The following is a 23,999-nucleotide window of genomic DNA, read 5'->3' as shown; positions in this document are numbered from 1 at the left end:
CGCCTGCCCTCGTCCTCCGGGCCGGGTCGCTCTCCTCCCGCACAGTGCGGCGCAGGGAGGCTCCCGCCTCGGCTGCCCCCGCCCGCGCCTCCTCCTCCGCTCTGCAGGCGGGGACCGCCTGGCGCTCGGCGCCCAGCAGCCGCGGCCCCCTCCCGCCCCCGGCTCCGGGCAGCAGCAGCAACAGCCGCCGCCGCCGCCGCAGCAGCAGCAGGAGACAGCGCGAGGGGCTGCCGCCGCCAGCGCCGCCGGGCTCCGCGGGGCTCGGGAGCCTGCCCCGGCCAGAAGGCGCGGAGCCATGGCCGATGGGGGCGAGGGCGAGGATGAGATCCAGTTCCTGCGAACTGTAAGTGCCGCGCGTCTCGGCTTCCCCGGGGAGCAGGGGGAGCCAGGGCATCCACCGACCGGGTCCGGGCAGTGGGACACGCGGGCGGGCCGGCGGCTGCCCCCGGGGATGCGGGAGGAGCCGGGCACCCCTCGGGGGGCGCAGGTGTGCGTGCTGGGGCGAGGGAAGGGAGGGTGCGTGTCCGTGCGCGCGTGTGTAAAGCCCGGGGACCGAGCGCGGCCGGAGCGCGGCGAGCGGGCGGGCGGCGCACGGGCTGGGTCCCGGGGCGCCTCGGAGCTGCGGGAGTCGGGGGACGCGGGGGCGGCCGGTCGGGCCTGTCCGGTCGGTGGGGCTGGGATCTTCCGGGCAGCCAGGGGCAGGGTGCAGACCCGGTGGCCCGTGGGGCGCGGGGGCCGGCGGGGACGCGGGCAGTCGCCCGGAATTCCGCCGCGGCGCGGTTTCTCGGGCTTGACCCGCGCGCCATCACGCAACCCAGGGATTCGCCTACTTGGCGTGGCCGGGGCCGGGGAGGCGGGGCAGGATGTGCCCCCAAGTCGAGGTGCTGCGCAGGGGAGGGGGAGTCGCCTCCGTGGACACCGCGGTGCCTGGGGTTGGGGCCATTGGTGGTGCTGTGATTGCTCGCAGAACGTGGAAGGGATGGGAAGCGAGTGTGTGTGTGCGTGCACGCGCGCGCGGGGGTGGCGGGGGACAGCGCGAACGTGTCGTTCTCTAAATGTTGGCTTATTGAACGCTGAGTGCAGCAAAGTGTGTGCGTGTGTGTGGGTAAGGGCAGGGTGGCTGCCCGGAATTTCTACACTGGGTGGCAGCAGGGGAAGGTTGGCTCCACTCTAATACAGTTTTTTCTCCGTAAGTACCTATTGGCACTGCTCCTTCCTGTCGCTGATTTGTTCGAACGCTGCAGGTACTTCTCAGGCTAAGGCTTTGCTCATCTCGAAGCTGGGACTGGAGAGCCCCTTGTCAAAAGAAAATGCCATAACTTCTTGTCAAGAGCACCTGGTTAGCGTTTGCAGCATCCTTTTGGTCTTTCCTTTCCCTGCACTTGTATCCTCCTCTCTGAAGGATATTCCCTTACAGGATTCCCCGTCATCATCCCCCCCACCCCCAGGACTGCAGCTTCTCCTGGCTCTTCTTTCCCCAGCAGTGAAAAAGCTGCCACTGCCCAGTTACAGTTACCTCCACAATCACAGAAAGTAAGAGAGATATTTACGTTTTGAGATATTAACCAGATAGCAACTTTTAGGTGTGAAAGTAGCCTAGATGACGCATTTGGGGGCTGAACAAGTGCAAACAGTACATTTGTCCAAGAACATTTGTAAGTGGCCAGTTTTTCTATTTTGCTCTTCTAATTTTTTTTTTTTTTTGGCACTCAGTTTTACTTTGCGGGGGTAAGGCGGGGAGCCTTTCGAAAGGATAAAATACAGGGTACACATCAGATGGCGACTGATTTGACCTACCAGCTGGGCATCATGCACCATTACATGTGCTGCTGGTGGTACTACCGGTCCACCACCCAACTCTGAAGAGCCAGTTCACCAAAACCTTGCTCATGGGGAATATTGTAAGCCTACTAGGAATACAGTTTACTTTTTTTTTTTTTAGTGGAAAACTGTCTGTATGGTTTTTAAATAACTAATAAAAAGCCCTATGAAAAGATGTTTCTCAGTACCATGACATTTTTTGTTTGGGTGGATAAAATATTTAGTTGCTGTGTAATTCTTAAATTCATTTTTTTTTTTCAAATGCCATAGGGTTAAAATTAGCTAGAAAATTTTGGAAGGCTCTGTGCACTCAAGGGCTTCCTGCAGGCTTAAATGTTAAGCTGAGCTCGTGGAGGTGGTGTTATCAGAATACTTAATGGGGGCCGAACTAATGTGCTTGCTGATGGGGTTCTGTACATATAAAGTAATGTTAAGTCTGTGCCCCTGGACAGCTGCCTGTCAGCCCCAGTGACACCTTTGATAAGTGGCTCCTGGGTAGAGATCTGGCAGCCCTGGGCTGGGATTTTTCTTTTAATAAAACATCCGTAGGTTGTTGTGCTGATGATAAATGACCTTGAAGGAAGTAGCATGGTGGAGCAGGGGAGTTCTTTTTGGTGTGGCATGAACATCTAAGAGGAAAACATGCCTTCCCCTCTGCATTTTACAGTTTCAGTGCAGAAATTCTCAAACCCTTTACTATTCCTCTGTCTGCTGCCTTTGCTCCTTTCCATTTTATTCTCTTAACCCGAGAATGTTGTTGGTTCAGAAATGTTAATGGAGTTAGGAATGGAGAGGATGTAGTTTTTAGCGGTAAATCCATCTGTGTTTTTTTCCTGGAGCATTTTTTTTTCCTCTGTTGCGTCCAGTCTTGTCAGTATGAGGTTCTTCTTCTAATTCTTTTTTTTTTGTTTTTAAGTAGCCCAGGGAGTATTAACAACCTGTACCTCTACGTAAAACGGTTACAGATTATGGATAAAGCTGTTGTGTTTAAAAAAAGTGTTAGTCATTAAGAGGCCATAATGGTGAATTTCACTGGCCATTTCATATATTCTGAGTAGAGCACCTTAAGTAGTCTCTTGGATTTTTATTCAAGCATCGCAGCTCACTGAAGAATCTTTGGAATCTTTCTGTCCACAGGAAGTTTTCTTCTTCATTCTTCTGGAAGAGGTTTGTAATCACTGTCAAGGGAAGCAGAGGTGAAATCTTTAATGGACTGTGTCCGTGAGTTCTGTCTGCTGCTGTGACTTAATTCTTCATTTGTGAATGAGGGTCTTTTCACTGTATTTAGCCGCTGCTGGTCCCTCTCCCAGGTCTTTTCCATTATGTAATTGTGAGTTTGCTAACATTCCTTTCAAATGGTTACATAGATGAAAGATCATCTTCCATTCAGTGGCTTTCCCACCAGCTAGAAGCAGGCCCACTCTGATGTGTTTATCTTTTTTTTCTTTAATCTATCTATTTATTTATTTTGGCTGCGTTGGGTCTTCATTGCTGCACGCAGACTTTCTCTAGTTGCGGCAAGCGGGGGCTACTCTTCGTTGCGGTGCGCGGGCTCTAGGCGTGCGGGCTTCAGTAGTTGTGGCTCTCGGGCTCTAGAGCACAGGCTCAGTAGTTGTGGTGCACGGGCTTAGTTGCTCCATGGCATGTCGGATCTTTCCGGACCAGGGCTCGAACCCGTGTCCCCTGCATTGGCAGGTGGATTCTTAACCACTGCACCACCAGGGAAGTCCCTGATGTGTTTATCTTTGAGAGAAATTAAGAATACATATGTGTAAACTCTGGACGTGCTGGGACACTTAGAAGAATCCTATCATAAAATATGCCTTCAGCCCATAACGGATTTATTCACTGTCATTTCCAAACATATCCATGATTTGGAATGTGTTGTTTATTTTATTTTAAAAAATGTCCTTAACTTACCAATATAGCAATGAACTGGAATTCCTTGACTTTAAGAAAACCATGATGTAAAATAACCTTTGTCTGGAGTTGATTTTTCTAAGTACTTTGCCTTTCTTTCATTTGTGTAAGCACAGTGAAGTTACTCTGGGGATATACTGTGTCGTGTAATTTTGCGTTTATGCATAGGTTGAGACTTCAAACTTAGTCCTGGCTGCAAAAATTATTCTGATAGGAATGCTTTGAGCTTTCCTCTGGCCTTCCTTTGCAGAGTGAACTGTTTCACCATAGATTTCTTCCCAGTGCTTCCACATCTTGCTTGCTATTGATAGGAAGCATCTTAGAAAGGATTTAGCAGTTAATGGTAATAATCATAAAGTATAAATGCCACTGCACAACACGGTAAAATAGATCAGGCTGGAATGTGTAACCCCAGTTTGTAGAGGTCCAGGAAGGTTAATTGTACCAAGTCAGTTGCTCAGCAGTGCAGAACCAAGACTAAAACTCAGATCTTAGGATGATGTCCTTTCCAGGAGAGAAAGCCTGCTTTATCAGCTGCTGAAGCATGTTTTTGGTTCACAGGAGACAAACAGGGGACAATCAGTTTTCTTAGCCGTAGGAATGTCACAGAGTACAAACGAAAAGATTCTGGGTGAGCCCTTTTTGCTCCCCTGATACTGACAGCATGAGGATCTTTTGATAGATAGGCACTGTGGTATTTTTTCAAGGAACTGATGGAAAGCCCACCCAGGCTTATTTTTTCATGTATTTTTCTTAATCCAGAAATTAGTGTGTACACATTGGCAGGAAGGGCAGGATCTGAAACACTTAGGGCGCTAATTTATTTGACATTCCATCTTGTTTGTCCTTTGGCTTTAGATAAGTGTTTTTATCAAGGCTGAATTACCAGAGAAAGGATTACAACTCCTGGGTGACTGTGATTCTGTAAATAGCCCTTGGGGAAGAAGAAGATGTGATGAGGCACACATTTGTCTCCTGAAACCCTGACATTATGGAGATTTTTTGTTAATTTAGAAAAACATTTGTCAAACACTTTCTATGTGCATGGTGTGATAGTAGGTGTTAGGGAAGCATTCGAAATAAGGAAAAAAGTGGTCTGCAATTATAATTGCAAAGAAAAGATGTAGAGCCTGGCGTGGAACAGCTAGAAGGAAAAAGCACATGTAGAAACTCTAGGATATTTGGGTAGGAAGAGACCTTTGGAAAATGTTATCTGAGACCTTCGGAAAATGTTATCTTGTCTACTCCTGCGTCTCCCTCCCCTGTCATCTTGCAGATAAGGAAAAGCTCAGAGAGGTGAAATGATTTGGCCCAGTGTCACACTCCAGGTTAGTGGCTGTCTTGGTTTGGGCCGCTCTAACAGAATACCACAGACTGGGTGGCTTAAACAGCAAACGTATATTTCTCATGGTTCTGGAGGTTGGGGAGGCCAAGATCAAGGTGTCAGCAGATCCAGTGTGCGATGAGGGCTCCTTCCTGGTTTGCAGATGGCTGTCTTCTTGTCGTATCCTCATTTGGCCAAAAGAGAAATCATCTCTCTTGTGTTTCTTCTTATAAGGGCACTAATCCCTTTCATGGGGGTCCCACTCTCATGACCTAATTACCTCTCCCACTTCCAGATACGCCACCTTGGGAGTTAGGATTTCAATATAGGAAACATGGGGGGACGCAAACATTCAGCCCATAATAGCAGCAGTAGAGTAATGCAAAGGGTGTGAAAAATCTCTGAAGAATTGCCAAAAAGCTAGTTCATCAGCATACCATTCTTCTTTGTAGAGTAGATCTAAACCCACCTGTCCCATTTTATGCTTATCGTCACCTTCACAGGGTTCACTGTCTAAATCTACCCTCTTGTCCTTCTAGCTGCTGACAAGGATGTTTTGTCCCTCCTTTCTAAAGCTGCAGTCCCTCGTGTGTCCTAGATCTCAGCACAGTACTTGCTTGCTGGTCCAGGACTGGAATCTTGCATGAATTCCATCCTTTCTCTGCCTCCTTCTCCACTTGTTCCTTCTGGTTGATCTTGAAGCATGCTAATTTCTCCCATCTTAAAATTTCTTTGTTTGACTCCGAGACCATTATCTAGCTGCTCAACTCCTCCAGATGTGGTCTCCACCCACTGCTTGTCTCCAAGCTGCCTGGTAATTGTTACCTAGCTTCTCTTGTTAAAATCACTTTAGTAGGTGATATTACCAGTGATCGCCTCGCTTCTGTGCCAAATCTAAACATTCCTCTCTACCCCTATTCCTTTAGCCCTCAGAAACTCTACTAATCTTGCTCTCCTTTTTGAAGCTCCTCTGTTTGGCTTTGGAGCTAGGATATATTGAGTTATTTTTATACATTACGATCATGCTTTTTGGGGGTTCTTTTCACTCCGTCTACTCTTAGTCTTTGGTTGTCCCAAAAGATACTGTCCTATTTCTAGTTCTTGCTCTTCTGCCTTCGTGAGCTTATCTGTGCCACAAAGTCTGGGATCCTTGGAATAACAGAGTTTGAAAAGCCTTAACAATAGCTTCATCCAGCTCTGGGAGCCAGAGGAATGCCAGGAACTTTCCCAAAGCCATTTCTTCCTGTAGAAGAAAGCCACCCAGATCTGACAGCCTTTGGGCTCTCATTTCCAGCTGCCACGGCCTCTGTGTTAACTCCCCTCCTACTTCTGGACACACTGTCCTGAGCACACATGTATTCTGTCCCCCGAGTGGCTCTTCCTCCTGGTGGCTCTGCGCTGGCCATGGCTTAGAAGCACCAGTGTGATCCACATCTCCAGAAGACCTAGGTCTGAGGTCTGAATCCACCAGGACCTAGCTTATGGACTTGAGAAAATGTTAAAAAATTCCTTAAAACCTAAAGATAATATTAGCCATCTCAGAGGGATTGTTTAAGATCATATGATAGAATTTATGTGCAACAACCTGTTACAGAGCTCGGCTCATGGTACGTGCTCAGTGCATTTGTTTAGTCCTTTCTGATTCCTTCGTATCTAATTTGTCATCATCTCCTATCGTGATTTCCCTGGCAACCTAGCTCAGGTTTAGATTTCTTTCGTACCCCAGTACTTGTTCTAGCCTTCATCCTTCCCCGCTCCTCCAGCCACTGAAGCCCCCCTTGAATTCTCCTGCCATTTGCATCCCCCTAATACCCTTGTGTTCTCGCCACCACTCCTCAGTTCCAGGTTCCTGTCACACCCAGTCTGACTTCTCTCCCAGGTTCAGGACCTTCTATAATCTGATTCTTGACACCTTACTTGGGTTCCCCATCCTGCAAAATCTCGGCCTTGTGAGGAGATACTGAGAGGAAGGTGACTGAGACAAGTGACTAAGGCGAGAAAGAGGGTGAAGGAAGGATGAAGTGAGTCTGAGTGATTGGGGCTGCCCGGGAGAGACCCTGGGCTCCTGTCAGAATCTGTACTCTTTTTCTTTTTTTTTTTTTTCAATTTATTTATTTATTTACTTATGGCTGTGTTGGGTCTTCATTTCTGTGAGAGGGCTTTCTCTAGTTGTGGCAAGCGGGGGCCACTCTTCATCGCGGTGCGCGGGCCTCTCACTATCGTGGCCTCTCTTGTTGCGGAGCACAGGCTCCAGATGTGCAGGCTCAGTAGTTGTGGCTCACGGGCCCAGTTGCTCCGCGGCATGTGGGATCTTCCCGGACCAGGGCTCGAACCCGTGTCCCCTGCATTGGCAGGCAGATTCTCAACCACTGCGCCACCAGGGAAGCCTATCAGAATCTGTACTCTTCACGTGAGAAGCTTCTAGATGGTGAGGTGACTTCCAGGGCATCACAGGGGCATCCAGTGCAGCGGTTTTATCCACTTACTTTCATCTTTATTTTTTAATTTAATTTAATTATTACTTTTTTTTTTACTTTCATCTTTATTAATCACGGGAAGAACATTGGAAGGGGGACTCTGCCAGTCAGTGGTTGCGTGACCTCGGGATTGGCGGGGTCCCATAAGAATCCTTTCAGGAACCGTACAATGGGGACTTAGTTACCTCTGAGGGGCTCTCTGCCATGTTAAGAGTCCTGGGGTCAGCCGGACTCAAACTATTTAGAAGAATGAGTGTAATAAAAACCTTGCCCTTGAACTGGACATGCGTACTTTGTTTTTTTTTGTTTTACAATATCATCCATTGTCGTTTATTTGTAATAAGCAATCAAATACATTAGATTTAGAATCTAGAAGCTGAAGCTCAGCTTATTTTACATATGATCTTTTTCCCTTATTCTTTCAACACATATATATTTTGTACCTGCGATGTGCTGTGTGTAACAAGAGCCTAAGCTATTACTGTGGATTAAAAAAATTACATGTAAATGATTGGCTGCTTAGAAGTTCACAGACAAATAAATGGCCCGTAGCACAGTGTAGAACATCACATAATACATTTTGTGAACGCATGTTGGACGTGCACGCTGTGAATGATGCTGGCGTCTGTGGATATTCTCATCCTGGTGGGTCACAGCATCGGCAGCTAAACTGTGATCGTCTTCCTCTCCATGGTGTCAGCTTTGAAGTGCTTCTCTGGCTTCCCGTTATTACTTGGGCCGGTGAAGACTTGACCCATATTTCTGGGGCCTCCTAAAATGTGATAGATAGTTGACCCAGATAAAAGGTGTTCTTCCTGCTTCCTGTGGCCCAGTAAAAGTCCTCTAGTGATGTTTCTGTAGTGAAGCGGAAACCTGAAGCTCTCCCTGTTGCTGACCTGGAGTGTTCAGAAGGACCGGCACGTGGTTACCTCCACGCCCGTTATCCAAACAGAGTTCTGTCCAGAGAGGGAGCCACTGACACGTGTGCCCAGGTGAGACCTCCACTAGGTGGCTATGCCCAGGCACCTACTGTCACCAAGCGATCATCAGTATTTGCCAGTTTCCTGAAGAAAACCTCAAATCTCGCTGGGGACCTAAGGCAGTTGCAGGGCAAAGTGAGTGGAACAGCAGAAAGTGCTGTAGGAGCTCAGAGGATGATGGAGCCTTGCTGGGTCTGGGGAGGGTGGAGGCAGGAGTTTCCTGATCAGTGCTGTGAGCGACACCTGTCCACGGGGATAAACACTTCTTAGTGTGATTGTTGAGTCAGGGACACAGGCCCATCATCGCCATCAGCCTGGGAGGAAGGACGAGTCTATGTGGTCAATTTATTTTCTTCTACTACGGTAAGCACTTTTTCTTTCCTTAAAGAAGTTTGTTATTTTAAAAGCTTTTTGGCACACTGGTTCCACTTCTAATGAAATTTTTAATTGTCTTATTTCCCTCTGAATTTAGAACCAGACTCATAAAGTTCACATGGATCTGAATTTCACTCGTATTTAATACATAACCAAAGACGTAAAGTAAAAGATACATTTTGAGAGCACAAAGAAAAAGAGATTAGAGAAAAGGAAAAATTCCAGGAAATAAATCAAATCCTTAGTGTTGAGTAAATTGGGCCCCTGTTAAATAGGTACTGAGTGTCACACTGAACTTCTAGCCGTTAAAAGTAGTGCTCACTTATTTTCCACAGTGGGTTTATGGTGATCAAGATATGACTTCTTTTAAATTTCACTAGGGTCTGTATTTATTTCACATTAAAAGAAATTTTGGACGCACACACACAAAAGAAAGATAGTAAGATAATACTCCATATTTCTTTTTATCAAATTTTGACCGTAAAGTACTTCAGGGACACGTACAATTACGAACCCATCGGGTAGAGCCCAGTTTCTTTCCCTGCCTTTCAGAGAAGAACAGCATATTGAAGGATGATTGGGGTACTTGAAACATATAGCAGAGACACACGGTCGCCCACACTCACTGGATTGAATCCTCGGTGCTCTTCTACCTCTGGACACATCTGACATGGTTTGAAACGTCCATAAAGCAGTGCCCACAGTTGGGAGTTACGATCAGCTTACAAGTTCTGGCTTATAGGTTCAGTGACACATGAGGAGAACATTTGCTCTTGAGTTACAAATGAAAAAGCTGGGATGAATTGTTTCAGATTGATGGCTGTCAAAGAAGTTTAAGGCATCCAGTTCCACTGCTGTCCTCTTTGTGACAGTAAAGGGGGCCATCATTTCCTGAAGATGGGGTATTATTATTGAGTTCAGAGGTCTTGCTGCTGCTACAGAGAACAGCATCACTCAGAAAAGCCTGCAAAATCAGCCTAGCTTGAGTCCTACTCATGCAAAAGAGGACGCATGAACGAGGAAAGAAGAAGAGGGAATTGTGGTCTCACCCCTTCCCGCTTCAGCGCCGTTTTCTTTCGTTTCTCCCCGTGGGACTGCTTTAGTACCTCTCTCTCTCTCTATCTGATTGAGGTACAGTTCATATACACAGTTATGTTAGTTTCAGGTGTACAACATAATGATATATTTGTATGTATTGCAGAATGATCACCACAATGTCTAGTTAACATCCATTACCACATGTGATGAGACCCTGTAAGATGTTCTCTTGTAGCAACTTTCAAATACACAATACAGTAGTGTTAACTATAGTCACCATGCTGTAAGTTACGTCCCCAGGACTTAATTTATTTTATAACTAGAGGTTCGTACCTCTTGACCCCCTTCACCCATTTCACCACGCCCCCCCATCGCCCCTAGTAACCACCAGTCTTTTCTCTGTGAGTCTGGTTGTTTTGTTTTTGTTTTTAGATTCTATATATAAGTGAGATCATACTGTATTTGTCTTTGTCTGACTTATTTCACTTAGCATATACCCTCAAGGTCTGTCTGTGTTGTTGCAAATGACAAGATTTGATTCTTTTTATGGCAGAGTAATATTCCATTGTGTGTGTGTGTATACATATATATAATACCACATTTTCTTTATCCATTCATTCATCGATGGACACTTAGGTTGTTTCCATGTCTTGGATATTGTAGATAACGCTGCAGTGAACATGGGGGTGCAGATAACTTTTTGAGTTAGTGCTGTTGTTGCATTCAGATAAACACCCAGAAGTGGGGTTTTTAGATCATATGTTAGTTCTATTTTCATTTTTTGAGGAGCCTCCGTACGGTTTTCTGTAGTGGCTGCATCAGTTTACATTCACACCAGCAGTGCACAACGTTTTCTTTTCTCTGCATCCTCACCAACACTTGTTATTTCTTGTCTTTCTGATAATAGCCATTCTAACAGGTGTGACATGATATCTCAGTGTAGTTTTTTCTTGTGTGTGTGTAGTAATCTTGCTTTTATTTATTTTTTTAAATGAATGGTTAATTTTATCTTTTCCAGTTTTATTGAGATATAGTTGACTTACAGTACCGTGTAAGTTCAAAGTGTACAGCATAATGATTTCACTTACATACATCATGAAATGGTTATCACAATAAGTTTAGTGAACATCCATCATCTTATACAGATACAAAAATCAAAGACATAGAAAATAATTTTTTTACCGTGGGATGAAAACTCAGGATTTACTCTTAACAACTTTCATATATAACATACATCGCTGTAGTTTTGATCCATCATTTCTTTGGGTTCGTTTTGAAATATTTGTTGACTACCTACTATGTGCCAAGCACCAGGCTGGGTGCTGGGACCCAAGTATCTCTGAGCTTGTTCCTGAGTTTCTTATGTCTCTGGTGGGTGGGATGGGGAATGTGGAGAGAGTGAACATGAGGTGGAGAACTGGTGTGGGAGAGGATGCTGAAGAGGGAGGGATCCATGCCTGGTAATTAGGATGGTCCAAGGCTTCATGGAAGGGGGCAGCATTTACAGGTGCAGAATTTTCAGACTGTAAAGGGACTTCTGGTCTACCTCCATGATTTGTGGTGATGGAAAATGAAAGGGCCTCAGGTCTGCTGGCTATCATTTATTTGGCTCGGGATAGCCACCATGCAAATTCTGGGAGCAATTCATTTAGTCCATAAAGCAGTTGACTGCTGTTGTACAGACCAAGAAACTGAGCTGCAGACAGTGAAATTACTTACTCAAGGGCAGTTCGTGAGTAAGTGATGTTGGCGGTGAGCCCAAGGTCTTTCTGATGCCCAAACCCTCTTCTTCCTTTCCCTCCTTCCTTGTTTCCTTCCAGTCGTCAGGGAAAATTATGAGAGACTGAATTTGGCCAGTAGAAAAAAAGAATTGAGGGTGCCCCGTCTACCTCACTCGCTCATTTGAGTTATCTCTGCCTTGCGTTTATCTTTGAGCCGTTTTACAACTCTGTAAGTTGTAGAGAACTGATGGTAATGGTTCCTGGATGTTGGATTCTTGATCAGAGAAAATGCAGATTGTATCTGGTGGAACGCAGGTGGGGATATGGAGCAGTTTGGCACTTAGCAAGCAAATTCGTTTCAGTTTTCCTGATGGGTGCATGTATTTGTATGTTCTTTGGATTTTCCTTTGAACGTGTGGTAACATCATACTGGTTCTTGCATTTAATGATGAATTCAGTAAAATCTTAGACATGTGTTCATTTTACATTCGTTTGAGTGTTGTTTTTACCTGTAAAAAAAATACCTTTAATGTCACTCATATGCCCTTTAAAGGTGGATGGGATTTTGATGAATTGGGCTGAGGAGGTGGGCAGACAGGGTCCCAGGGGAGAAGGGGTGTGAGTAGAGGCATTGGGTCGGTACTCTCTGTTTTCTCATCCCTGATGCTTGTTTTCACTTGTCTCTGCCCTGCTCTGTGTCCAGCAGGCTCCTGTTTCCGCTGGGCGCTGGGAGATGTCCCCTCCCCTTGTCCCCTCAGATTGAGGGCTGGTACCAGCTTCCCACTGGGGCTGGTCACTAGGTGTCTCTCCGCCTCTGTCGGGCCCTATCACCCTCCACGCCCACTCCTTGGTCCCTGCCTTAAATGCCTTTCAAAGAAGCCCTTTGAGATTTCTGTTTCCTTTCTTGGCAAGACTCTGATGGAAACATCCAGAAACACACGGAGCCATGTTTGGGAAAGAGACTCTGAGAGTGTGCGCTGGGGTAATCCCGGGAGGGTGGGAACCTTGAGGCCACCAGGGACAGGGATTTATGCTTAATTCACAAGGTAAGAAGAGGCCTTGAAGTGATTTTTTTTTCCCTCCTCTCTAGGGAGGGAAATGGGTCAGAGCTGTCTGTTAGGAAGATTGATGTGGTAGCAATTTATAAGATAAATTGAGATATAGAGAGATCAGAGAGAGACCGGAGCTGAGATGCCTGTTAAGGACAGTCACCGTGGAGTTGGCGCAAGATGATTCAGTCTGAGTTTGCATGGTGTTTGTGGGAATGAAAAGGAGGGGGAGGTTTAGAGATGCCATGGGGGAAGGATGTACAGGACTGACTGGTAACTGATTCGATGTGAGGAGAAGAAAAAGACAAGGATGAGCTTAGGAGACTCGAAGAAACGTGGCCCAAGTGCAGGTTTTAAGGGAAGGCAGTGGGATTCGTTTGGGACATCCTGATTTTGAGGTACATTATGGACAGACGTGCATCCCCCTCCAAACGATACAGTAGGAGTCTTAACCCTCAGGACCTCAGAATGTGGTCTCCTGTGGAGACAGGGTCTTTACAGAGATAGTGAAGTTAAAATGAAGGCATAAGGGTGGGCCCTAACCCAATATGACCTGGTGTCTTTATAAAAAAGGGGAAATTTGGACTCAGACACATGAAGAGGGAAGCTGATGTGAAGACACACATGGAGCAGGCCACGTGAGGACAGATGCCTTGGAGCCGTGCATCTCCGAGCCAGGAGATGCCGACGGCCTCCAGAAGCCAGGAGGGAGGCCTGGAACAGATTCTCCCTCACAGCCTCAGAAGGAACCAGCCCTGCTGACACCCCGATCTCAGACTTCTGGCCTCCAGAGCTGGGAGGCCATACATTTCTGTGAAGTTGTCCAGTTGTGGTGCTTTGTCAGAGCAGCCCTAGGAAACAATACAAAGGGCAAAGCTGCAAACCTGGATGTCGTGTTTGTAAGAGAGGATGGGCCTCGAGAGACCTAGGCCCGTCCTCTTAGGTCGCCATTGGTGTGTTAGCAAAGCCACGAAAATGGGCAGGATCTCAGACAAGGAGTGCGTAGGTGGGAACAGAGGTGGACGATGCAGGAGAGCTCTTTCCCCACCCATCGGTGAGGAGGAGGAAGAGCAGACGTGGTAGCTTGAGGGGGGGGCAAGGTTGACAGAAAGTTACTGATTATTTCCCTTTAAAAAAATTTTTTTTTTAAACTTTATTTTTATTGGAATACAGTTGCTTTACAACGTTGTGTTAGTTCCTGCTGTACAGCAAAGTGAATCAGTTATAGGTATACATATATCCACTTTTTTGTTTCGCATGGGAGAGACCACAGTCTAGGTTATGGTGGAAAAGGTATAATTGTTGGAGCAAGAGCCTAGGTACAGGCCAGGCTAGAGACTGCCCCGTCCTCCACCTGCCACCATAATTGGGCACACAAATAAACAGATGCATCCCCTCTTTTAGCGGATAATTACTTACTGCTTTACCTAATCTGAGAGCACACGCTATTTTGGTTTGGTTTTCAGTTAGCTTTGCAAAATTTCATTTTCTGCTGGGGACCTTGCAGCAGGCAATCAGAATTAGAGCTTCGCTGGTTCTAAGCTGGGCGCATTCTGTTCGGATGTTGCACAGTGTCGGTGATTAAATAATCCAGCTAGCATATCTCGCTAGGACGAATGGGAGAAGTTCATCTTGCTAGTGGTTTTATTTTTTTCCCGTAGCTACTGATTCGGAAAGATTGCGGGGTTTGTATACGTATTTACAAATAACTTTTAGCAAATGGAATATATGAGGACAATTTTCTGACAGCTCAATCAGGGGAACATGTCAAAATATCTTAGGAAACAAAATGATTCTGCTGATAGCAGCTGCCCTTGGCTGTCCTACTGTGATGCATAGTTTAGCTGGCTAAGTAAATTTCTGTAATGTTTCAGAAAATTAAGCAATTTGCATTTTTCTGAGATATTTTAATTCCCATAAAACTTACATTTTAATGTAATTGGCAGTATACCGCATATACAATTTATAGCTTGCAAAGCTCTGTTTTTTAAAAAAATTTGAACAGTAAAGGTACATAGCATTTAAATGTGCAAATCCCAGTCGGTTTCTTACTAACACCAGTGATAGAAAAGTAAAAGCTTTCAACATATCTGTGCTTAACAACAAAGAATTATCTTAATCTCTTCGGTACCTCAGTCATTGCCCACCACACTTTATTAAAAGGAAACTCCTTTTGAGATGATGGTTATGATAGGGTCTTCTCAGCTAGCCAGACCACATGCTGACCATGCATCCGGCAGAATTAAAAGTACGTCACCTTTTGCCCCTATCAAATTAGATACATTTTACTTTCCCTAATGTATATAGATATGTAATATATATATGTATATGACAAATGTCAATTAAATTTCTATAGTCTGTAACTTTTTAAAACCTTTCTTCAATCAGTAATGTACTAGGTGAAGGGTTCAGTCATGTTCTTGGCTTCTCAGTCTCTTCTTGCCCACCTGTGCCCAGGGCTGCCAGGATTTGCTGGGCGTGAGAGGTCCTCATAGTTTGAAGGTAAAGGAGTCTACCTTTCTACTGTTCCACGTGCCAGAATTAAATTTTAGAATGGGCCCTCACTCAGACTTACCCAATCACACATATTCAGTTCTCACCCCTTTCTTAGGGGATGAAATCACTCTTGTGCAAATGTAAAAGAGGGTTTGGGAAACTAAGGGAGGGAAAAGAGGGGTGGGACCGAATGATCTGGAGGCTTCTTCCTCTCTGACCCCTGGGACTCTACCGTCTTTCCGCCTGGTTACACTGCTTATGGGTACTGGTCCAGAGAAGGGGAGATGAGGCAGTAACACTCAAGCACAAATTAGATGATGGGGAAATAGCTTCCCAACATTTTCATTATAGAATGATAAAGAAACGGCCCTATCTACTGTCGGTGGAACATCTTCTAGTTTTGGTCCTGCCAAGGACATTTTCTACAGAACAAAATTTTGAGAATTTCATATGATTGGCAGAACAAGAAATAGGGCATAAGTTCTAACAAACAAAAATATTGCTCTGGAAAGGCCCGAAGCAAGGCCATGTATGTCAGTAGAAAATGGTGCCAGTGATTCCGTAATGATACCAGTTTCCTGCAGTCACGCAGTGGGGATGGTGCAGAGAGATCACTTCTCCATTTCTCTCTACATGTGGGCAAACTGAAGCCCAGAGTTTTGTAAGAGGGGGTGCTATGTATATAGATAACCCAGATGACTGAGGATAAAGATACAGAAGTGGATTTTAAGATCTCAGCACTAGAGATGGTTTATGGTGTTGCCCTCTAATATGAATCATGGAGCAAACTAAAATCTGACCAAAAGAGCCTGCTAAATAAATCAAGGAGAAGGACTTGCAAGTCTTTGTGGAAGGGAGAAAATGAGTAATGGCACCTTCTTCCGCTTGTTCAGACCATCAGGAGTCAAGAACTCTGCTTAACATAGCGGGACAGCTTCCAAGCAGGGGCCCAATACTGTGGCTAAATGGAGTCTTTTTTTTTTTTTTTGACATGGTAAGTTTGTTTGTTTGTTTGTTTATTTATTTATTTATGGCTGCGTTGGGTCTTCCTTGCTGCATGCGGGCTTTGTCTAGATGTGGCGAGCAGGGGCTACCCTTCATTGTGGTGCGTGGGCTCCTCAGTGCGGTGGCTTCTCTTGTTGTGGAGCATGGGCTCTAGGCATGCGGGTTTCAGTAGTTGCAGCCCGCGGGCTCAGTAGTTGTGGCTCGCGGGCTCTAGAGCACAGGCTCAGTAGTTGTGGTGCGTGGGCTTAGTTGCTCCGTGGCATGTGGGATCCTCCTGGACCAGGGCTCGAACTCGTGTCCCCTGCATTGGCAGGGGGATTCTTAACCACTGCGCCACCAGGGAAACCCAGTGGAGTCTATTTTTAAGGTTAGATAAATTCAGCCAATTTTTATGGGCAGGGGAAAATTATTGCTCAACTGTTTTTGATAAGATTCTGTTATGCCATGAACTGAAATACTGAGAGCAGAACAGGTTTTCATATGAGTGAGGAAGAGAGAAGAAAAACTACTATAAATTATAGGAGACGGAGGCTATATTTTTGGGGGTAGGTGATGAATTAATAAGTTTTCAGGCTTTCATTTTTATTTACTTCCACAGTTGGCTTGTGGTTTCTCCAATTCATCATAAAGGCTATAAATATTGGATTGACCGTATGTTAGGCTGATGTTTTCATTGAATGGTGATATTATGAAGGTACTGGATGGGACCATGATTATCTATGTATGCATATTCCTGCATTCAACAAAGATGTATTCACTACCGCCTGTGCGTCAGGTGTTTGTGGGGTGCTCTGAGCTTGTCTTTTTTTTGCGGTACGCGGGCCTCCCACCGCCGCGGCCTCTCCTGTCGCGGAGCACAGGCTCCGGACGCGCAGGCTCAGCGGCCATGGCTCACGGGCCCAGCCGCTCCGCAGCATGCGGAATCCTCCCAGACTGGGGCACGAACCCGCGTCCCCTGCATTGGCAGGCGGACTGCCAACCACTGTGCCACCAGGGAAGCCCTGAGCTTGTCTTAAAGGTTCCTTCTTTTGTATTTTAAAATAATTTCCATAGAGTCACTAATAAGTCTGCTAGACTGGAAAGAGCTGAGGCTAGAACCCAAGGGCTAACCTAAGATTTCCATCTTAGTCTCTGTCAAATAAGTTCTATGTTGTCTATAATCAGCCAGCCCACAGTTTTCCATTTTATCCAAGGGGAAATTAATGAGGATGATCAAATGCTGGCTGAAAGCTCTTGTATTTGCATCTGTAGAAATAGAATTTATACATAAATTTATGTATTATTTTTACCATGATGATGTTCTTAGCATTTCTAAATAATGTATGTAAGGCATTCTACTTGACTCCATGGAAATAATGAGATATATGAGACGTAGTCCTTGCCTGCAAGCAACTCTTCCTAAGATTCATTTATTTGCCTTTTGCAGACTCTTTTCCTATTAATTTTTTAAGTAAATAAAAAAAACTTTTAAAATAAAAAATGTAGTATGTAACATTCACATACAGTAAGGTACACGAATCTTAGGTATACGGCTTGATGAACTTCTGCAACGTGAACACTCGTGTGTAGCCATCACTCAGATATGACCTAGAAGCCTCCCTCAGATCCACCCCCAGTAGTCACCTGCCTCTCCAGAGGTAGCTGGTATTCTGACTTCTAGCAAAATAGACTTGTTCTGCCTGTTTCTGCGCTTTACGTAAATGGAATAGTGTGATATGTGCTCTTTTGTGGTTTCTTCTGCTTAATGTTGTATCTGTGAGATGCATCTCACGGTGCTCGTTAGTGTCATTGCTCAGTGCCACACCTTGTGGGTAGACATTGAGTCGTTTCCAGTTTTCATGATTATGAATAAAGCTGGTATTGATATTCTCAAACATTAAATATTTAAGCGAATGCCTGAAATTCAGGTATGTGTACATTCTGTTGGATATGTACCCGTGAGTGGAATTGCTGACTGGAGTGTACTTAATGCTCAGTTTTTTTTTAAAACCATTTTCTTAAGTTGAAGTATAGTTAATTTACAATGTTGTGTTAGTTTCAGCTGTACAGCAAGGTGATTCAGTTATATATATATATGTTCTTTTTCAGATTCTTTTCCATTATAGGTTATTACAAGATATTGAATATAGTTCCCTGTGCTATACAGTAGGTCCTTGTTGTTTATCGATTTTATGTATAGTAACGTGTATATGTTAATCCCAAATTCCTAATTTATCTCCCCTCCTCACACTATCCCCTTTGGTTACCATAAGTTTGTTTTCTGTGTCTGTGAGTCTATTTCTATTTTGTAAATAAGTTCATTTGTATCATTTTTTAAGATTCTACATATAAGTGATATCATGTGATATTTGTCTTTCTCTGACTTACTTCACTTAGTATGATAACCTCTAGGTCCATCCATATTGCTTCAAATGGCATTATTTCATTCTGTTTTATGGCTGAGTAATATTCCCTTGTATATATGTACCACATCTTCCTTATCCATTCATCTGTCAATGGACACTTAGGTTGCTTCCATGTCTTGGCTATTGTAAATAGCGCTGTTATGAACATTGGGGTGCATGTACCTTTTCAAATTATAGTTTTCTCTGGATGTATGCCCAGGAATGGGATTGCAGGATCATATGGTAGGTCTATTTTTATTTTTTTAAGGAACCTCCATACTGTTCTCCATAGTGGCTGTATCGATTTACATTCCCACCAACAGTGTAGGAGGGTTCCTTTTTCTCCACACACTCTCTGGCATTTATTATTCGTAGACTTTTTAATGAACACTCAGCTTTCTAAACAGTTTTTTTTTCTACAAAGTGGTTGTACCAATTAATGCTCCCACCAGCAGTACTTAGTAAATGTTAGTTTCCAGAAAAATTAATCATTACGGTGTATTTCATTGTGGTCTTAATTTGCATTTCATGATGACTCGTGATATTGAAAATGTTTTCATCTCTGTCGTGGACATTTGGATGTACTCCTGCGAAGCACCCGTTCAAGTGAGAGCCTATTTTAAAAATAAAGTTGTCTTTTATTAATTTCTTGAGAGCTTTTATATATATTCTACCTATGAGCCTCTGGTCATGTATGTCTCTTGCAGATATCTTGTCTGATACTGTTGCTTTTTCACTCTTTTTAGTGGTGTTGAGCTGCAGCTTTTATTTTAGTGAATTTCAGTTTATCAGTTTTTTTGTTCATGGTTTGTGCTTTTTGTATCCTGTTTAAGAAATCTTGGCTTACCTACCCAAAGGCCATGAGGATATTCTCCCATGTTATCTTCTAGAGCTTTTTACTAAATCAACTTTGACATTTAAGTCTATGACCCAAATAGAATTGACTTTTTTGTTTGTGATTTGAGGTAGAGATCCCCTTGGATGTCCAACTGATCCAGCACCAGTTACTAAAAGAGACCACCGGCTTACCCACTGCATTGCAGTAGTGTGTTTGTAGTAAATTAGGCAGGACTGTCTATTTCTGCACTCCCTATTCTGCTTCACGGGTCTCTCTGGCTTTTCTTGCTCCAATGTTATAAACTTTAAAGTGTTCTGGTTTTATATTGTCTTGTTATATGTTGGTGTTAGTCCTCTAACTTTAATCCTTCAAAATTTTCTTTGATTTTCTTGAATCTTTCATTTCTGTTTAAATTTTGGAATTACGTAGCTTGTACGTTTCCATAAAATAAACTACTGGAATTTTTAATGAGATAGTATTGAATCTATATATTGTTTTGGGAAGAATTGACATCTTCCCAATGTTACTTATTATTCACAGTCTATGAATATGAGTTAATCTTCTATTTATATTTATGTATTAAATTTCTCTCAGTAATTACACTTAGTTTTCTAGGAGAGTTTTGTACAGTTTTGGGATCAGTTTATTCCTAGGTGTATGATGTTTATTGATGGTAATGTAAATGGTATCATTTAATAATTGTTACCTAGAATACAAAAATATACTCGGCTTTATGTACTGACCTTGTATCTACCAACTTTGCTAAGTTCATTTATTAATTCTTATAGTTTACTGTGGATTCTTTTAGATCTTCTGTGTATCCAGTCATGTCATCTGTGCATAATGACCATTTTATTCTTTGCTTCCCGATTTTTATTTTTTATTCTTGACTCATTGCACCGACCAGGACCTTAATAAATTTGAACTAGAAGATATGACAGATCTTTGATCCTTTCCCTCAGATTAAGGGAAAGCTTAGAGAATTTCATCAAGTATGATGTTTGCTGTGGTTTTCTAAGAGGTTTTGTTTTGCTGCTTTAAGCATCTGAACTCTGCTTGGTTTGGGAGTCTAACCCTGTGCACATACAGCTTAAAAATATGTGGGTTTAAATCTATCGTCTTACTGTTGTTCCATTAGTTCTTTGTACTTCTTTATTTTTTCATTTTTGAGTTCTTTTAGATTAATCATTTATTAATAAGCCTCTATTAGCTTGTGAGTTATACATTCTTTTATTATTCTTTTAGTGTTTATACTAGAGATTATAACATGTATCCTTAATTCATTAGCATCCACTTTAAATGAGTACTTTTATAGTTTTCTGGACAATGCACAGACCTCAAAGAAGTTTAATTTCATTTACCCCCCTCCTGCTTTTCGTGCTGTTGTGTTGGTGTATTTTATTTTAATTCTCTCTATATCTTTAAACTCCACAAGACATTATTATTGTTTTTAAAACAGTCATTATTCATTTAGAGTTACCACTATGTTATACTGGCTTGTACCTTTCATTCCTTCCTGCATTACCATGCTTACATGTGAGATCATTTTTCTCCTGGCTGAAGAACTCCCTTAGGATTTCTTTTATCCTGGGTCTACTAACAATACATCTGCTCAGTGTTTGTTTGAAAACATCTCTATTTCTCCTCATCTGAGTATAGAATTGGCAGTTGCTGGTGGTTTTTCTTTCAGCCCTTCCGGCTTTCATTGTTTGTATTTGAAAGGTCAGCTGTAAGTCTTACTGTTTTTTTAATTTTTTTTTTTTTTTTTTTTTTTGCGGTACGTGGGCCTCTCACTGTTGTGGCCTCTCCCGTTGTGGAGCACAGGCTCCGGACGCGCAGGCTCAGCGGCCATGGCTCACGGGCCCAGCCACTCCGCGGCATGTGGGATCTTCCCGGACCGGGGCACGAACCCATGTCCCCTGCATCAGCAGGCGGACTCTCAACCACTGCGCCACCAGGGAAGCCCTTTAATTTTTAAAGGAGATATTTTCATTCTTTTTATTCTGTTTGGTATTTGTATTTGTGACTTGATATTCTTCATTCATTTTGGAAAATTCTTGGCCAGTATTTCTTCAAACATTCCTTCTGTCTCATTCTCTCTCTCGTCCCTCTTTTTTGGGACTCCAGTTATACGTATTTTCCTCCTTTTCCCCATGTCTTTTTTGCATTCTCATCTGTATTTTCACTCCTTTTTCTCTTTGTACTTCAATCTGGATATTTCCTTCTCACCTTTCCACCAGTTCACAAATCTCTCTGCTTTGTCCAGTCAGCTGGTGAACCCATCTACTGAATTCTTAAATTTTTAGTTATTTTATTTTTTAGTCATAAAATTTGCATTTGATTCATTTTCTAGATTTAAATTCTCTTGTGATATTCTTTCTGTTTTCGCCTGTCTTGTCCCTCTCCTCTTCCCTCTCCACACTGGTATCCACTAGGTTGTTTTCTACATTGGTGAGTCTGTTTTACTACATATATTTATTTGTTTTATTTTTTATATTCCACATATAAGTGATAACACAGTATTTGTCTTTTTCTGTCTGACTTATTTCACTAGCATAATATGCTCTAGGTCCATACACATCGTTGTAAATGGCAGAGTTTAAAAGACTACCATTCTTATACTGAATTGCTTTTGCAAAAAATTAGTTGGCCATACTTGCGTGGGATTATTTCTGGGTTCTGTAGTCTGCTCCATTCATCTATGTGTCTGTGTGTCCATCAGTACCACACAGTCTTGAATGCTGTAGCCACCTAATAAGTATTGAAATCAGGTAAAATGTTTCCTTCCACTTTATTCCTGTTTTCGAACATTGCTTTACCATTGTAGTTCCTTTGCCAATCCATGTACATTTTAGAATAGTCTTGTCTATATCTACCAAAATATCTGACTGGGATTTTGATAAGAATTGCATTAAACCTGTATATGAATTCGGGGTGAATAGGCATCTTGACTATATTGGGTCTTCCAATCTGTGACCACTATACCAGGTGTGTTTTTTTTTAATTAATTAATTTATTTTTGGCTGTGTTGGGTCTTCGCTGCTGCCTGCGGGCTTTCTCTAGTTGCGGCGAGTGGTGGTGGAGCCTCTCTTGTTGCGGAGCACAGACTCTGGGTGCGCGGGCTTCAGTAGTTGTGGCACGTGGGCTCAGCAGTTGTGGCTCGAGGGCTCTAGAGCGCAGGCTCAGTAGTTGTAGAGCGTGGGCTTAGTTGCTCCGCAGCATGCGGGACCTTTCCGGACCAGGGCTTGAACCCGTGTCTCCTGCATTGGCAGGAGGATTCTTAACCACTGTGCCACCCGGGAAGTCCAATACCAGGTGGTTTTGATTTGGCTTACTGTGCCATTGTGGAAGGTTCTTCCTGCCTGACTCTCTTCTGTTAACATTCCACGCTTTATTCAGTGCGTTATATTTCTTTATTTCTTTTAGCTGAGTTTTTTTTTAACGGGCAAACGTTAATTTCACATCCTTTCTCCTTGATGATGACGGTGAGCCTCCATTGCCTTGTTCTACATAGAGTTTATGGTGTCATCAGTCACAGCATACAACTAAGTCACTAACAAATTCAGCATTCTATGCCTTAATATATCCAAAACTTTGAACTTTTTGGTTAAGAAATATATATATATTTTAAAGACCTCTTCACAGCAATCTCAGTCAGTGGCACTAGTACTTGGCTTTCTTTCTGGGGCCATTTTCCTCAGAGGAGACAAAGTTTTTCTTTTTTTAATGCTTCTTGAAAATAAGCATATAAAGTATGGTGATTACAGGAAAGCCACACTGACACACAGAGGCTGGGTGGCTCACTGGGTCTGACTTACCAGTCAGCAAAATTTGTGCCTTGGCAAACATACTAGTTTTATAGGTCATGAACTGTTGACATGGCTTAAGAACAGTTGAAGTTGCTATTGTTCCATATGTGTTATTGAAATTTTATTATGACAGATAAGATTTTGTTGGCTGTCTATTGGTCCCCTGCCAATGTGGCTGTCTGTGTAAATAGATTCTCTGTTTCAGTCTGCACTTCCATGTATTGCTGGTGGTTGGATGTCCTCTATTCTTAGGGATTGAAAAAAAGACTTCCCATTTGTTAATTTGGTGTCATCTACCTTGTTTTCCTATCATGATTACATTTGCCCTGACTTTTGCAAAAGCGGTTTTGGGTATGGGAATTTCTGTAGGAAAGTTCTTCCTCCGCCATTATGATTGAAGCCAATAATTAAATGAATTCTTACTCACCAAAATCCATTTTTACTTTGAGCATAAGTGGTTTCCCTGACTGTTCTCTGGCTTTTGATGTATAAAATGAACTTTCTGTTACTGTTATTAGAATCTCCTTGTACTGTGACCTTTAACTGACATTTTTCTTCTGACCTGCTCCTAGGTGAGGCAGTTGAGAAAAAATACATACAATGGAGACAAAATCTCTTGTGCCTCTTAAAGTTTAGCATAATTGTAGCCGCTCCAGGAGAACTATCTTTTTCTGAGAAGAGCTGATTAAAGTAAGAAAAGTTTAATGATGGATGGGGAAAAATGGCTCCTTAGGACGTTATGGTCTTGAGCTGCGATTTTTT

At 43.3% G+C, this 23,999-nt stretch overlaps 1 protein-coding gene across 1 annotated transcript in view; it reads left to right on the top strand.

Annotated features, from left to right (window-relative positions):
* The first annotated feature begins 220 nt into the window (after positions 1-220).
* Positions 221-23,999, top strand: part of RYR2 (ryanodine receptor 2) — a 714,060-nt gene continuing 690,281 nt past the window's right edge. The window contains exon 1 of the mRNA XM_060035003.1: positions 221-343. Within this exon, the coding sequence (XP_059890986.1) occupies positions 296-343 (48 nt within the window). The 5' untranslated portion in view covers positions 221-295. The remainder of the gene's footprint in view (positions 344-23,999) is intronic.

The sequence above is a fragment of the Delphinus delphis genome, chromosome 16 (genome assembly GCF_949987515.2).
Source record: "Delphinus delphis chromosome 16, mDelDel1.2, whole genome shotgun sequence".
In the NCBI taxonomy this organism is placed as follows: domain Eukaryota; kingdom Metazoa; phylum Chordata; class Mammalia; order Artiodactyla; family Delphinidae; genus Delphinus; species Delphinus delphis.
This window is presented reverse-complemented; position numbering and strand designations above follow the sequence as displayed.